The sequence below is a fragment of the Pleurodeles waltl genome, chromosome 4_2 (genome assembly GCF_031143425.1).
Source record: "Pleurodeles waltl isolate 20211129_DDA chromosome 4_2, aPleWal1.hap1.20221129, whole genome shotgun sequence".
In the NCBI taxonomy this organism is placed as follows: Eukaryota; Metazoa; Chordata; class Amphibia; order Caudata; family Salamandridae; genus Pleurodeles; species Pleurodeles waltl.
In genome coordinates this window covers 167,698,791-167,716,055 of record NC_090443.1, presented here as the reverse complement: position 1 = coordinate 167,716,055, position 17,265 = coordinate 167,698,791, and the positions used below count along the sequence as shown (strand labels likewise).

General features: G+C 49.2%; 1 protein-coding gene across 1 annotated transcript in view; it reads left to right on the top strand.

Annotated features, from left to right (window-relative positions):
* TESPA1 (thymocyte expressed, positive selection associated 1) overlaps positions 1–17,265 on the top strand; it is a 523,617-nt gene that overhangs the window by 397,281 nt on the left and 109,071 nt on the right. Inside the window, exon 5 of the mRNA XM_069231034.1 lies at positions 14,858–14,907. Within this exon, the coding sequence (XP_069087135.1) occupies positions 14,858–14,907 (50 nt within the window). The remainder of the gene's footprint in view (positions 1–14,857; positions 14,908–17,265) is intronic.

Genomic DNA, 17,265 nt, shown 5'->3' with positions numbered 1-17,265 from the left:
CTCAGTGCTCTGTTTCCCTCAAACCCCGGGGCCACCCATTAAGTTACATAATACAATTAATCAGTTTTGTCCTTATTCTACAAAACCCCATCCTTGCTAAAAACTGCATAATAAATTGGGAGTGTCTAATAAAAACATGCCTGGGCCTGTTTAGACACAAGCTGAAATGCGCCTGCAGCTGCCTGAACAGACCTGAGCTTGTTTCGTTAGAGACTTCCAGACAGTACACACAGCGAATGTGGCAGTTTTACCTGAGACAGTGCCCTCATCACAAGGCCAGGGTCTATGACTGCTAGGACAATGCCTTAACCATGTGGTTAGGGTCATGAGCACATGACTAGCACATGACTAGGGTGATGTCACAACACAAGTGAAAGAACATGGTCATGTGATCCCCCGGAAGTGATGCCATTTTCGGAGAGGGCCCGCATGTCCCAATAAAAGGATGTGACCTCACTTCCAGGATGGGACAGCTGTCAATTTTTGTGTAAGACCTAAGGTATACCATTACTCTACACCGGACAATAACTGCGTTTGCTGGTTTTGATTAGTCTTGGTATTATTCTGTCTCAATGATGAGGGCTAAATCCTGTAATCAGGCTTCTCACCTACGGAAAACCACAGCATCAAAGCTCTACAATATTATCAGTCAGGTTGCATGACTTCAAAAGGGTCCCTTAAGTTTACATGTTGAAATATTGCTAAAATACAAAAAAAACCGACTATATCACTTGCATCTTGAGTAGGATAAATAACACGTTAATACAGCTTTGTTTTTCCAATGAATTATAACTGTTTTGCACCTCCTCTTGTACGAACTGTACCTCATTACACATTCATGAAGCATTGCAAATGTGCTGATGAAAACCAAAGACTAACTTGGCTGAAAAAGAAATGATTGCTCTGTTCCACTGATAAGAGGGAGTGCTAAAGGTTTAATAGAGAGACCTGAAACCTGAAAGGGTAATGCCTATCGTCAGAATCACCTCTCTGGTGAGAGACTTTCACTGCTCACTAGGTTGTATGTCACCTCAAGATAATGTTATCAAAGCTTCTAGAGTGAAAATAGGTGCACACCCACATAATTCGTCTTACAGAGAATCCAAGCATGTTTTAGAAACAGTTCCCAGGACCGTTTAGAATTTGATAGCAACTAAAAATCCTTCAGTTTCTAAAGGAAAATGTAAATACAGAATCAGACACAAGAGCTGAATTTCCTCTAGAATTATATCTATATAGTCAAAGAAGTTCAGCTGGTGAATTGTATTCCATATTCAGATATTTCCTCTAGGATCTGGGATTTTCAGTTGCCTCCAAACTCTAAACGAAGCCCTTTCTTCTCAAGTTGTAGATTCTCTATCCATGATGGTCAGCCTTCGCATGAAAGCTACATGTTTTGTTTAAACAGTACTAAGGCCCTCATTATGAACATGGTGTCAATCAATGCTCCGCCGGCTGTAACTCCCGCCAACAGGCTGGCAGTCCGGACCACCAAATAATGAAGTACATGAGAAACAGCCAGTGGGAAATCCACACACCGCCAGCATTGGAATGCCAACAACGACGGAAGAGGCCACCCACAGGCCGATGGAAAGGCCCCACCCGCCCAACAAATAATGAAGCACAAGACTGCAGTCAGTTCCGGGGTGGGAACCACCGCCACGCTTTGCGTGGCTGAAATGAACCAAATAAAAGGAAACACTCACCGTAGGCACACACACAACACGCTGAAACAGACATGGAGAGAGAGTTGCAAATAATGCCAGTCCTGCTCCTTGCAATATACCTCCACGACCGTGACTGCCGACGAAGACGATGACGGTAAGTACCTCAACCTAGTAAACAAGGGAAGGAAGGGCACATTTACACACCCACCCACCCTGCAACGCACTCCCAACCCCTCACACCATCACAAGCCATACACACCAGAATAAGAGGTACTTACCCGACACAAGGCAAATAAAACCTGCCCAAAGTACACACATACACACCACACCCTCACAACGAAACAATGAATCGCGTCTCCATATTGTGCCAACAACAACACTGGGCACACAAACTTTAATCAAACATTAAAATGTAATGTCCAAATAAGGCCATTGGCCAGTCCATGAGAAACAGGCTGAAAGGCCCAAATGGCCTGAACTTGACTCCCACATGTGCACATGGTACTCCACCGTAAAGGGACATTAGTGGGGCAGCCAGGCACCTCAGGGAACGGGGGTAGGGGGTGGCGGGGTGGGGACTTCAGTCTGGGAGGGGGGGCTTGGGCTTACGTTTTGGAGGTGGAGGGGGTTTGGGTTTGCTCTTGGAATGTGGGGAGCCGGCTTGGACCGGGGTGGCAGATGGACCTGGGGCAGCATGGGGCTTCTTCCTCTCTGGGGAAGGGGCACAGGAATGAGAAGGGTGGGCTTATTTGAGGAAGGAGTGGACAGGGCAAGGAGATGTGCATGTTTAGGGACTAGACGGGGTGGGCCAGTGAGTTCGAACAGGGCAACACGGGACAGGATTTTTTTTTTAGGGGCAGTTGGGGTGAACATGGAGGAAGGTGTGGGAGTGGAGGTAGAGGGAGTGCTTGTAACTGGTGTAGGTGTGCTGGTCGTGGATGCAGGTGCCTGTACAGTATGTAGAGGTGTGGTGGATGTGTGTTAAGTGGGTGCCTGGGAGCATTTGAGTGTCTTAGGAGGAGGGGAGGTGGACACAGTAGGACAAGACAGGCTGCCAGTGTAAATGGATGTCGTCTGGGTGTCTGCAGGTCTTTTGAGTGTGCTGCATGTGTCGGTCAATGTTGTTGTGGTGAGTGCAGGTGTAGTGTCGGGTGGATAACTGGACGTCTGATGTTGTGGTGACTGCAAGAATGGGGCCAGCAGCAGTGACTGAGGGTGCAGTGCTTGTGGGTGTGCAGTGCTTGTGGGAGTGACAGACAGGGAGGCGGGAGAGGGGGACACACTGAGGGAAGTAGATGTTGTTGTGTGTGCCTTTTGTATGTTGGCTGTGTGTGGGAAGTGTGGTGCTTGTGTTTCTCTGTGTGCATCTTGTGTGTTGAGGTGTGTGCATGGCTGTCTGAACGTGTGCTTGGGATAGGTGAAGGGAGTGGGGTGCTGGAAGGGGTAGAGGTGGTTGGAGTGGGGATGGAAAGACCAGGGGCACTGGCTGCCATAAAAGAGGAGGCCAGAGCCTAAAAAGATATCTGTAGGCCAGACATGGCACCGTGAATGCCTTCCATTGCTGCATCTGGGATGCTAGCCCCTGGATGGCATTCACGGTGGTTGTCTGCCCTACAGAGATGGTCCTCAGGAGGTCAATAGCCTCCTCCGTGAGGGCAGCAGGGCTGACTGGGGCAGGGGACGAGGTGCCTGGGACGAAGGAGACGCCCACCCTCTTGGGTGGGGAGCAACTGGGAGGGCGGTGATGGAATGGGGGTAGGGGAAGATGACCCTGAATGGGTGGGCCCACTATGGTCCGCCACCACCAGGTAGCTCCCATCGGAGGAGGTATCAGAGTCACTACCGACGGTGGTAGTTGCCTCCCCTGTAATACTCCCCTCGCCCTCCAACCCACTGGTTCCCTTGGCGTTGGTCAACTCTACCTCTTTGGAACCGTGGGCCGCTGCATCCCCACTCGCCGGTGCCACTGCTGCCTCGCCAGATGATGCTAATGTACACAAAGAACACAAGAGCACAGGGGTGGGGACAGAAAACATGAGAGAAACCTGTAAATACCTGAATGAATGTACATACTTGGTGCAAACATACTCCCATCCAGCTCACACACCTACACGCAGCACCTACAGACTAGTGGCCACTACCCCAGCATAAAACTCATTTCCCACAAGACACACTGTGAGACCTGCCCCTCATAATTTCTGTGCAGATGGGGGGCAGGACTGCAGTTACATATTGACCACACATGCATACAGGCATCTGCCACTTTCACACACATCCATGCAAGGCAACCGCCTACTCACCTGCTCCTCTGGTCGCCCATATGACTTGGCATACCGGGGTAGGACCCCGTCCACCAGCTTTTCCAGCTCCTCCGTGGTGAAGGCTGGGCCCTTTCCCCTGTGACTCGTGCCATTGGACTAACCAGAGTCAGGACACAGCAGCACACTCAGTGGAGTACTTGCATGCATGGGATCCGGAAGTCAAGTGAAATTAGGGTGACTACATGGCGTACGCTCTGCGGTGGTGTGCACCGTCACTGCCGGCGGCGATCATGATAGGCCCAGGTTCCCCACTGACAACCATGTAAACCAATGAATGAGTGCACGGCGGTGAACACTGCCTTACGCCATGACAACTACCGCCAGCGGAATGAGGTCACTTCCACTCCTTCATATCTGGATGGCAGGAGGCTACTATTTTGCTAGCACCACGTACATATTTTCTTGCCACATTCAGGGCCTTCAGGTCCCAGCCCTTTGTTGCCTGCCCACATGAGTGTCTGTTCCTCACATCAGTCTAGAGGTATCACTACATGCATGTCCCAGATACTGCACATCATACATCGCTTGTGCGTGTAACCAACGTATTGTACAACAGTTATTCTTACACAACATGTTTGGCATGTGTATGTGTGTCCCTCATATGTGCTTTTTCCTTCCCATAGGTACAGACCCATGTGGAGAGGGAGTGCACCATCTGTGTACAGACCTCTTGTTGATTTGGAAACCATGGTGGAACGTCACATCATTGTCACTTACAGACTCAATTGTGCAACAATCCATGACCTGTGTGCTTTACTGGATCCTGTACTGAGACCAGCTAATCGGAATCAACATGCCATCCCTACTGAAGTACAAGTGCTCTCTGTACTCCATTTCTTGGCTACAGGCTCATTTCAGGTAATAGTGGGCATGGGTGCAGGGTTCTCACAGCCAGTGTTTAGCCTCGTCCTGTCCAAATTCCTGGATGCATTTGTACAACACCTGCAGACATATGTCAAGTTTCCCCAAAGGGCTGAACTCCCTGCCATCAAGTCTGAATTTTATGCCTTTGCTAACATTCCCCATTTGATAGGTGCCATCGATGGCACCCACATAGCTCTCATCCCCCCAAGAGTGAATGAACAGATGTACAGGAACAGGAAGAACTTCCACTCAATGAATTAACTATTGGTGTGTACTGCTGACCAGTACATTTCACATGTAAATGCCAGGTTTCCAGGATCAGTTCATGATTCCTTTGTCCTGAGGAACAGCAGTGTGCCACACATGATGGAACAACTACAAGGGGACAGAGGATGGCTGATAGGTGAGTGTGACACTGGATCAGTACATAGCTGTCAGCCAGGCTGTCTGAAAGTAATGGCACTTTGTTACAGTCCTGTTTCGCCCACTTTTGCAGGTGAATCTGGCTACCCCCTACATGCAATGGCTCCTGACACCTTTGAGAAATCCCAGGACAGCTGCAGAGAGGAATTATAATGAGGCCCATGGACGTACTAGGAGGGTGATTGAGTGCACTATAGGTCTCCTGAAGGCTAGATTTTGTTGCCTCCATCTCTCTGGGGGATCCCTGTGCTATCCCCTGAGAAGATGTGTAGAATAGTGGTGGCCTGCTGCATGATGCACAACGTGGCTGTAAGGAGAGCTATCCTCCTACTAGAGGAGGAGGGCACTGTACAGCCAGACCTCCTACCTCTGAGAGGGGATGAGAGTGATGGTGAGGATGAAGTGGGGGAAGATGTCCACTCTAGGAACCAGCTGATCCAACTATACTTCCAGTGACTATGAGGTACTGTTCACTCATGATGTAGTCTACACTGCATAATGTTTGTCTGACTCATTTGTTTGGGGATGTGCGGTCTGTAGTCATTGACACTGTTACCTGAAGAATAAGGTGGCATGTGCCATGGAAACAAACATGGTGTACATTTTGGTTTACTACAGACGGTGTTGTGCGTGGGGTACCATTCCTGCAATAAAGGTATGATTATGGAATTGACAGGCAAATGCATTCGCATTTACAATTGAATCTACATAAATATAGGGGACATACAAATTGCTGTAAATGTGTTTTATTTGGTGTCAGAAATGCATGGTGCGCTGTACAGTGATAGGGAGTGGGCTAATGGTGGATGTCTATACTAGGTACATGGGTTCAGCGATTGGTGGCAGTGGGTATAGGTCCATACGTCCCTTGCAAGCTGTTAAGTTGCTATTGGCGGGTGAGGATGGTAGCACAGTGGCACAGTTGGGAGACAGTTCAGGTCAAAGTCACTTCTTTGTGCGGCCTTGGTCTTGGCAGGTGTTCCAGTGCCATATCTGGGTCTGATGGCCCATTTGAGTGTCTGGTGCTGGGCTGCATGGGCAGGGGTGCTGGTCTCTTGTGTGTCCTCTGCCAGTGCCACCAGTCCAGTTGCTGCTGCTGATGTAGAGGGCTGGTCTGTGTCCTAGGCAGTGGTAGGGGCTTCCAAGTTTGTGGGGGTCTCAGGCTGGGTTGGGTAGTGGTGCTACAGCACCCCTGCAATAGTGGCCATGGTGGCATTGAGCTGTTTCCACTGCTCCATGGTCTCTTGATGTTGGGCTATCTGCAGCCTTTGACTCTGTTCCAGGTTGGCCAAGATCTAGCCCATCCCGTCTTTTATTATGGTGAGTATGCTCCCAGGACCTCAGAGATCACTTCCTGGACTGCAGCATCCATCAGTTGGCCTCCCCCCTGGGCCAATGATGCCCTCCCAATGGGCCTAGCCTCCTGTGCCTGTGTCCCCTGCACTGGGGCCATCATCATCCTGCCTGCTAGTAGGTGGTGACTGGCCTCTGTACTTGTGGTCTGCCAGTCTGTGGCCTGAAGACACTGGTGTGGGGTGGTTTGACCAGAGCTGATGTTGGTGGCTGGATGGTAGGGGTGTCAGTGGTATCCTGGGTGGGGCTGCTGGAGGGTGACAGTCCAGGACTGTGTGATGGGCCAGGGTAATTCTCACTGTCCATACTTCCCTCTCCAGTCTCCCGAGTGGGGCCTCTGTCTCCATGTGGGGCACTGGCACTCCTTGGCCTTTCCGTCAGGGTGGCATAGGTGGTGGTGCCTGTGGGATGGAATGGACATGTATTTTACAGGTACTAATTCGAATAAGGATGCACAGCTCTGCCCTATTTTGTGCTGTTTATTCCCCTGTTGGGCCATGCAGGGACCTATTGTGGGGTCGTCCTAAAATGTTGTATGGGATGTGGAGGTGCATTGTGGGTGCAGTGGTGCCATTGTGATTCTTTGCATGTGTAGGTGGCTGTGTGCAGGGGAAGGGATGTGGGCCTGTTAGTAGGTTTGTGGGCATGCAGGGTGACTGGATGTAATGATTGTGGCCTGGGTGAGGTAGTGGTCCTGGTTGTAGTTGGAGGGGGTGGTGGTACATGCATTACAGGTGTGGTGGATATGTAGTAATTGTAGATGACTTACCCGAGTACAGTCCTCCAGTGAGTCCAGTGAGGCCATCCGGGTGCAGGATCGGCAGTACCTTCTCCTCCCAGTCGGTGTAGTCGGGGGTGTTGGTGGGTGTCCTCCACCAGTCTTCTGAACCGCAATGTTGTGCCTGGATACCATTGACCTCACCTTCCCGCGCAGGTCGTTCCATCTCTTGCGGATGTCGTCACTTGTGCCTGTATGGTTTCCCACTGCATTGACCTTGTTTACTATAGTCTGCCATAACTCCATCTTCCTGGCGATGGGTGTGTGGTGGACCTGTGCCCTGAAGATTTGTTTGTATAAAAAATGAGGCAAATACCCTCTGTCCCTTATGAACAGGGTAATAAATGTAAGTGGAGTAATGGTCAATGCAAGGGGGAATAACCTAGACTTCCGTGGTGATCTTAGAACTAAGGTAATTCTATGCATTCAAACAATGTAACATCAATAGAATTTTATTTATGCATTTCTACAAACATAGTATTCCAGACATAAAGTATGTATTTCTTTAAATATATTGTTATAGACATAAACTTCACATTTGTCTAGATAGGTGCTCCTAATAAAAACAGTGAAGGTGATAAAAAAGTGCCAGGAAGTGCAGGTGATATATTCAATATGTAGAAAGGGTGGTTTTAAGATAATTATGGACTTCTAGTGGCTCCGTCAGTCCAGGAAGCCCTGAAATCACATAAAGTTTCTTTACATTTTTATATTTCACACTCAAAGTTATGTTGACATTTTGACCCAGTTGTAGAAATAAAGTCGGTAGCACCTAAAATCCAGTGTGAAAAGACAATCTGGTGGTTAGGGACATCTTCATGCGTTTATAGTGAATGTATCCCTAGGTCTGGGGTTCCAATAGTGGCCCATTAATGGATATTTGTATCTTCTTTGTCAAAAAATCTTTAGAGCACCGGTCATTGAATGGTATACAGGGCTCACATTGTTTAGCTTGTGTGCTTTTTGGATAACACACGGCTTACCGATTCATCGTGCGTGGCCTGGAGCAATAGGACGGCACGCCCTGGCCCACGGAGAGTATCTTATCGGAGCCAACCCGACTAAATAGCAAAATGTTTAAACACTATTCTCTGTATTGAGCCATAGCAGTTTCTGAAAAGAAAAAGAAGGGGTGCATAAATAACAGAGGATTGTCCACCAAAGGTTTAGAGTAATTCTCGTATAAACATTCAGATAAAATTTAATAGCATTACTTGAAAGTAGTGAAACAAAATCTAACAAACGGTGGGAGTAAAAAAGTCAGCAAAAACAAAACACAGAAATTGTCTTAGATGTGTTTTTGTTCAGGAGAACGTCACCTGAGTTGAGAATGTTTCCTCAGGTGTTACTAATACACAATATTTTCATGAACATATAAAATGATGTATGCCTGAAAACACTAGCCTATTTCTACAGTTTCTCACTATTCACAGGAAGACAAATTAATTTCAGTACTTGTGGACTTTGCTCCGGCATTTTTTTGCCTTAATACTTTGAAGTGAAAAAGGCAATAGTCTATGGCCCTCATTACAACCCTTGCGGTCGGTGTTAAAGCAGCGGTAATACCGCCAACAGCCCGTCAGAAAAAAATATTTGAATCACGACCATGGTGGAAACCACCAACATAGACAGCCACTTTCACACACCGACCGCCACTGCGGTAGAAACAAACACTACGGCGGTAACCGTCAACAGACAGGCGGAAGACAATGTACCGCCCACACCATTACAAGAGGCCTATCCACCACCTTTTCTGGGGCAGTACCAACGCTATCAAAAGCACGGTGGAAACAGAATTGGAACGGAAACCACTCACCTCTCGACACCCAATGAGGAACCAGGACGCCATGGAGCCCGAACTACAGGTCCTGCCCATGCTGGTCTTCCTCCTCTTGTATCAGGAGCTGGAAAGACGCCGTTGATGACCACGGAGAGTACTGCACCCAAAACACAGGGGAGGGTAGGAGGGAAAAGTGAGTGACACCCCCACCCTCACCCACAACACCATACACACAAATACATGCAGCAACATTACATAAACACCCCCTCACCCCCCGGAAGAACGCAAGGACAAAAGGAAATGATTGTAACGAGCGTAATCAATAAAATCAGATAGGGCAATGTCAAAAATCAGTATATACAAATATGTACACCAACTACACAAGTCCGGATATTAATCAAACTTTGCCCGTGGATCAGTGTCCCAAAATGCATGGGCGAAGCCCACACAAGATACCTGATGAGAAACGGAGAGAACATTGCAGGGGCATCAGATCGAAATGAGACAGGCACCTCAGTGGGAGGGGGCACCTCAGCCGGATGAACGCACAACGCCACTGGTCCATGAGGGGGCTCCATGCCCACTGCTGTATCCGGGGGAGTGCAAAGCCACAGTCTCACAAGTCTATCCAGTGGGTGGTTTGCCCACTGCTCTATCCTGGGGAGTGCAAATCCACAGCCTCGCAAGTCTTTCCAGTGGGTGGTTTGCCCACTGTTTTATCCTGGGGAGTGCAAATCCACAGTCTCACAAGTCTTTCCAGTGGGTGGTTTGCCCACTGCTCTATCCTGGGGAGTGCAAAGCCACAGTCTCACAAGTCTTTCCAGTGGGTGGTTTGCACACTGCTCTATCCTGGGGAGTGCAAGGACACAGTCTCTCAAGTGGATGCATTTCTCCACTGGTTCTGGAGGGGGCTTTGTGCCCAGAGTGCTTCATCCTGCCAAGGACTGAGGAAGTGGATGCATTTCTCCACTGGTTCTGGAGGGGGGTTTGTGGCCAGAGTGCTTCATCCTGCCAAGGACTGAGGAAGTGGATGTTTCTCTCCACTGGTTCAGGAGGGGGATTGTGGCCAGAGTGCTTCATCCTGCCAAGGACTGAGGAAGTGGATGCATTTTTCCACTGGCTCTGGAGGGGGTATTGTGCCCAGAGTGCTTCACATGCAGTGTGGCAGGTCCCATTCCCTCACCTGGGTGTGTGTGCCACGAGATTGCCTGGGAACAGGTAGCATGATACGCCATGGAGGCAGAGACACACTCCCCCCTGCTGCGACTTCGCCTGCCACCTGCTGGTAAAAAACAGTGCTGGGAGTCATGCCTCATGGACGCTGGGCAGGGTCCAGGACGTCTCCTGCAGCCTCGGACGGCTACCCACTGGGGATGATTGCCATGTCAGCTGTGGTGGCACTGTTTGAGCACATCGCGGGGCTGGTGGCTGTGGTTGCAGTGGTGTCTGTGGCGGAGGTGCTGGCAGTGGTGCATGTGTCAGCACCTGTTGAGGGACAAAGCAGGACGTCTCCTGCAGCCTCGGACGGCTGCCCACTGGGGATGATGCTGGGGACTGTTGGTGAGTCAGCAGATGTGCAGGTGGCGGTGCAGGTGGCGGTGTCCACCGCCGTACAGGTTGATGTACTGTTTGACAGAAAGGGTGACTCTGGTCCTTCAGCCGGAGCCACCGTGCCCTGTCCTGACCTGCTCTTCGGCTTGTGTCCCTTCCCCACCTTTGATGTTGCTGCTGGTGTCTTGCCACTGTCCCCTTTTAGTTTGGAGGAGCCCTTGCTTGCTGGTAGGTGTGGCTTCTCCCTCCGGCATGTGGGCACCTTCTTCACCATGGCAGGTGGCGGAATGTCCTGCTCCTTGGCCTCGCTAGGTGGCATACTGGCAGCCCTGATGGGTGGCCCCCGCGATGAGACCGGAGTTGCTGTGACCACTGTGCTTGGGGATTTGGTGGCTGAGGTGCTGGGCTGGGACCTGGACAGCCTGGCCCTAGGGGAAGGACGGGGGGAGGTGTAGGGAAGAGGTCAATGTTAGCCAGGAAACGTTTCTTAGACACACTGGGACAGGAAGATGGAGGGGGTTTGGGAGTGGAGGAAGAGGTAGTGGTTGTAGGAGGTGTACGTTTGCTGAATATGGGTGAAGGTGCATGGGCCGTAGACTGTTGTGAGGTGGATGGCTGTCGGGTGGGTGTGTGCCTGCGTTTGTGTAGTTTGAGAGGAGGGCTCACAGACACATTGGGAGAGGACACAGGGGATGTGTGAATGGTAGTGGGGGTGGTGAGTGCACGTGAGCGGTGTGTGGTGATGGGTGTGCTGGTGATGGAGGTAGTGGCTGAGGATGTAGTGCATGCAGGTGTGAATGGAGACAAGACAGGGAGGGAGGATGAGGACGTGGAGGAGGGGGACACAGTGGAGGCAGTGGATGTTGCTGTGTTTGCATGGGGATGGTGCTTGTGCCGGTGGGGTGTGTGGTGCTTATGTTTGCCATGTCCACTCTTGTATGTTGATGAGTGTGCATGCTGGTCTGGTGGTTTGCTTGGGATAGGCTGAGGTAGGGGGGATTGGGTCTGGGTGGAGGAAGTTGGAGGGGGGAGGCTGGACACAGGGACAATAGCTGCCATCGGTGCTGAGGCCAGAGCCTGAAATGCTCTCTGTTGGGCCGCCTGGCCATAAAGAATGCCCTCCAGGTATGCATTTGTTTTCTGCAAATGCCTCTCAATACCCTGGATGGCATTCAAAATGGTAGCTTGCCCAACAGTGATCTCAGGAGGTCAATAGCCTCCTCACTGAGTGCAGCAGGGCTGACTGGGGCACTGGCTGAGGTGCCTGGGGTGAAGGAGATGCCCACCCTCCTGGGTGAGCGGCACAGGAAACACGCTGAGGGGCTGCTGGGAGAGTGGTGCTGGTAGGGGGGGGGGTGGCGGCTGTACCTGTTGATGCGGTGGGCACAGAGGTGTCCGCCACTGCAAGGGAGCTCCCATCAGAGGAGGAGTCGCTGTCGCTGCTGTATGCTCCTGTCCCTGTTGTGGAGCTCCCCTCGCCCTCTGTCCCACTGGTGCCTTCAGACTCCGTGACTTCACCCTCCAGGGCCATGTGGGATGCAGCTCCCTCCTGCTCCGGTGCCACTGCTCCTCCACCAGATGATGCTAATGCACGCAAGAACAGAGTGACAAAACAAAAAGGGGTGGGGAGACCGAAGAGGCACATGGTCAGTGCAACACCACTACCTTTGGTGGACACAACACACAGGGAGCAGCCCTATGCACTAACAGTGCACGGGAAAAGCACATGCGCAAGGGGGACTCTGTCTAGACCCATTTCATGCACAGCTGGAACCCATGGGAGCCTGTCAAGGTGTAGAGGACAAATACCACCTTTGGGGTTGGAGTAGGAATGAGCCTGCAAATCAATGGATCTACCTTTGCGCGTCTACCCTGGCCTAGGGGAACCCACTGCACACCACCCCCACCCAGACACCTCGTCAAGCGCGCAGAGTCAGCTGAATGAGAGTGTACTCACCCCCTTGGGGCTGCTGTGATGCCCTCAAGCGCCCATCCAACTCCGGATATGCCACTGCCAGGATCCGGTACATTAGTGGGGCTATCGTGCAACGGGCACCCCTTCCACGTTGGGAGGCCATCCCCAGCTGGGCCTCTGCCGTCTTCTTGCTCCAGCGGCGCAGGTCATTGCATCTTTTCCGGCAGTGGGTGCTCCGTCTATGGTAGACCCCCAGGGTCCACACTCCCTCGGCGATGGCATGCCAAACGCCCTTCTTCTGGTGGGCGCTAACCTAGAGGAAAAGTGAAGTAATAATGGATGTTACTATCCCGTACAGTTCCTCTCAGAACCTTCCTGAGGGGGGGAGGGTCTGTGGTGGTTTGGGACTGTGTCAGGTGAACCGACTGTCCCGAGGTCCCTGATGGGCTGGGCTGTCATCTTGATCCAGGCGTGCAGAGCTGCTGTCATCACTGTGGGCTTCTTCTGTGGGGGGACTGGATATGTTTGGCACCTCCTGTCCGGTGACGTTGGTTAGGGGTCCTGTTGGGGTGTAAATTAATAGTTTTAGTATCTGTGTGTGCCATTTTGTGCATTGGGTGAGGTACCCTCTACTCCTGTGCTTGCATAATTGTGTTTGCCCTTTTGTGATAGTTGTTTTGGGGTCTGTGTGGGTTTCTGTACTGGACATGCTTTGGTGACGGTGGTCCATGCATAGGTGTTGCATGCAGGGCCTTGGTATTGAGATGTGTGGGTTGCGATAGTGGGACATATGGAGATGATGGTGTGATGGGGTGAGGGTATGTGATGGCATGCAGGTGGAGTGGGGGGATAAAGTAGTTAATATATGACTTACCAGAGTCCAGTCCTCCTGCTACTCCTGCCAGCCCCTCATGATGCATTATTGCTAAGACTTGCTCCTCCCATGTTGTTAGTTGTGGGGGAGGAGGTGGGGGTCCACCGCCAGTCCTCTGTACAGCAATCTGGTGTCTTGATACCACGGAATGTACCTTCCCCTGTAGGTTTTCCACCTCTTCCTGATGTCATCCCGTGTTCTTGGATGCTGTCCCATTGCGTTGACCCTGTCGACGATTCTCCATCATAGCTCCATCTTCCTGGCAATGGAGGTCTGCTGCACCTGTGATCCGAATAGCTGTAGCTCTACCCGGATGATTTCCTCCACCATGACCCTGAGCTCCTCCCCAGAAAACCTGGGATGTCTTTGAGGTGCCATGATGTGGTGTGGGTGATGTGTGAGGTGCTGTCTGTTGTGATGTGTGGGGGGGATGTGTTTGTGTGTGTTGTTTGAGGTGCGTGGATGTTGTATAAGTGATGGTGTTGTGTGTCTGTGGATGCTGGTGTTGTGTTAGCTAATCTCTCTCTCTGGCCTTCTTCGACATTTTAGGTTGTAAGGGTTTGTGGGTAATGTGGGTGTGTGTTTTATAGTGGTGTGGGTGTGTGTGTGTGGTGTGTGTATCAGGTGTGTGTATTTGGAAACGTCCAATGTGGTTGTGTTTTGTAAATGTGTGTGGATTTTGAGCACAGTGGTGTGTACCGCCACTGGATTTCCATGGTTGAAAGACCTCTGCGTTGATTCATGGGTCGTGATAGTGTGGGCGTATTCTTGTTGGCGTGACGGTGTGGGTTTTGGTATCACCAGTTTATCACTGATCTTTGGTGTGGCGGAGTTGTGTGGATATCTGTATTGTGGCGGATTCCGAGATGTGGGTATTCCTGAAGCGGTATTCCGCCGCCGCAACGGTATGTTGGCGGTCTTCAGCACGGCGGAAAGCGAAATTTACTGCCAGGGTTGTAATGAGGGCCTATATATCTCAGAATTATGCATGGCTAGTTCTGCTAGGTCCCTAGAACCTGGTCAGATTAAATTGGAAGAAATCGCACTACTGAGCAAAATTGTTGCCTTTAACAAAAAAAAAATAACATAGCATGGTCTAAAAAGAAATTGAGGGATCTCTCAAAAGCTTGTGCATTAAATGCCAAGTTGGGCTTGCTCTCTCCAGTCTGATGCAATGGTGGTTCGACTCGTACAAGTGACTGATTTTGACCCTGCCCTCCAGAATTTTTAAATGTTCAAAGCACCTCTGAAATAGCATTAACAAGTGTTTAATACTAAACATTATTCAGAAGCTTATGGTGGAAACTTAATTGTATATTTACATGTTTCAGATCGTCAGTGGAGAATTCGCCAGAAGAGACCGATCCAACTGGTGCCAATGGTAAGTTACACCCAACTTCTTCCTGCTCATCTTAATGAGAATTATCAAAATCAGGTTTCTGCCCAATCTGCAAGCACTACTTTTCACTTTGAGAAACTGTAGGATGGAATATAAGCCCACTCCTAAACTGCCCACACTAAAGGAAGCAAAAGGACTCATTGTTATTTTCAACACTTGACTCAGGGTTGAGAGGCGTGCAGTCCGAAGCTTACTCCGCGAAGTGATATGGCGACTCAGTAAAGAATAGTTATCCCAAGAACACCCAATAAATGATTGTTTAGCCAATACCTTTAGTTAAAAAAAAAAAAGTATTACACTACTACCTAATAACTAAGCTAATAGACTGTGAAGAATGCAAGCGTAATCATTCAAACATCACACAGTGCTACTCAGTTCAATGTGAGCAACTCTAGGAGATGTAGACAGATCCAGGTTCCCGTGCTATGTTTGAGGGATCTCCACACAAGACCTTTCAAAATAATCTCTGTCAATGTTCAGTTCCTGCTTATGCGGGAGTCGTCTTACATTCAGCTTACGCAGCTGCTTCAGTCGCAAGCTGCTGTCTTTGAGCCTTGAAAGAGCCATGCCTCACTCATAACCATACTTAGCCACCCGACTAACATGGCTGTAGATACTGCTTTATAAGGTCTGACACATGACAACAGCAACTGATCAACTCCATGCGCTATGTATTCCAGAATCTTACTATCATACTTTCTCATATAACACACTACTCATAACTTTTCACAATCATTAAACAAAAAGTAAAAGACTGATTCAGACATTGTTTTGGTTATTTTCCAAGTGTCAAAATCTACCCCTTGAGGGTAATAAAACCTGTTAGATATTTCTAACGCTTTAATGTCTGATACCCTTCTAAAGGAAATTAGACAAAGAAGGCTTGCCAACTTTGAGGAGATTTGTTTAAGAGAAAGATAATCATTACTTGGCCAAGAAGTAAAAAGTTTGAAAATTAAGCTGACATCCCAGACCCCTGGAAAGTCTTCTTAGTCTCACAACTTTCATAACTCGTCTTATGAAAGGTTCAGTTCGGATAGCAAAATTATTAACCAATGCATAACCTGCAGAAATAGCTGAGCTATAACAATTAACTGTCCTGTATGTAAGGCCAAAGTTAAACAATTCAGCTAGCTAGCTGACAACTTCATACACAAAAACCTCCATGGGATCAAAACCCCTTTGCACGCATCAACTATACCAATTTTTCCAAACACCTCTGTATCTTTTCTTGTTCCCGGGGCCCAAGATTCATCCAGTAGTCCTTTAGCTTCTCCTGAAAGGCCTGACTATCTGCTTGTACCCCTGAAACCTTCCAGATATAAAGGTTCATTTTTCCCTTCTAACACCAAAGGATGTTCTTCTCCTTTTGAATCCTACAGAAGACCCCATCATGCTGGAATCAATCGAGGTATGGCGACAGCAAGTTACATAACCCCTGGGAACCAACCGTGTGACTTCCAAAAGGGGGCTGTCAGAATAGTGCTGTGTAACTTCAACTTCCTCAAAACTCTATGTATCGTGGCAAAAGGGGAAAGGCATAACCTCCCTCCCTTCCCCCAGTCTTTCCGAAAAGTGTCCACTGCCATTGCCTTTGGATCTGGCCTTCAGCTGAAATAACTGGGAAACTAATGTGTCAGTCTACTCGCCAATAAGTCTAAATGAATCTGACCCCATAATGTGTGAATCAATTTGAAAATTTCTGGATTTAACTTCCAATTTCTGGAATCCCAGAGATATCTGTTATTTCAATCTGCCCTCACATTCTGAAGTCCTTGAATAAATTCCGCTTTAAAACAACCTTGTGTTCCCAACACAAATACTGAATTCTCCTCGCTAACTCGGCCAATGTCTTTGACTTTAACTGCCCAAATGGTTTGTATGAGATACAGTTGTGAAGCTAATTGGATCAAAGTGACTGAATTTGCCAAATATTCCTTAAAGTTCATTAAAGCATACAAACCAGCAAACATTTCCAAACAACTTATATGAAGGGACTTTTCCTTCTTAGGCCATTTTCCACCTGTTTCTAAATCACTCAGGCGATCTCCCTAGCATTGCTGGCATCTGATTCTAAAGCTAGGTCAGGCACATTCCCAAAAATTGTCTTGCTATTCCAAGCCTCGAGTTTCCCCAACCACCAGTCTAGGTCTTCTCGAGCATCTATTGATAAGGGAAGAGAATCCCAATACCATAGGCCTCTTCTCAGTCCCTAAGCTCTCAGTCTCTAGAAGCCCCTGTAAAGCAAAGGGCTATGAGAAATTTCCTGAATGGAGAATGAATGAAGCCCCAAAAGTCTGTCAAGATCCCTTAGCAAAATTTATTTCTTTGATTATACTG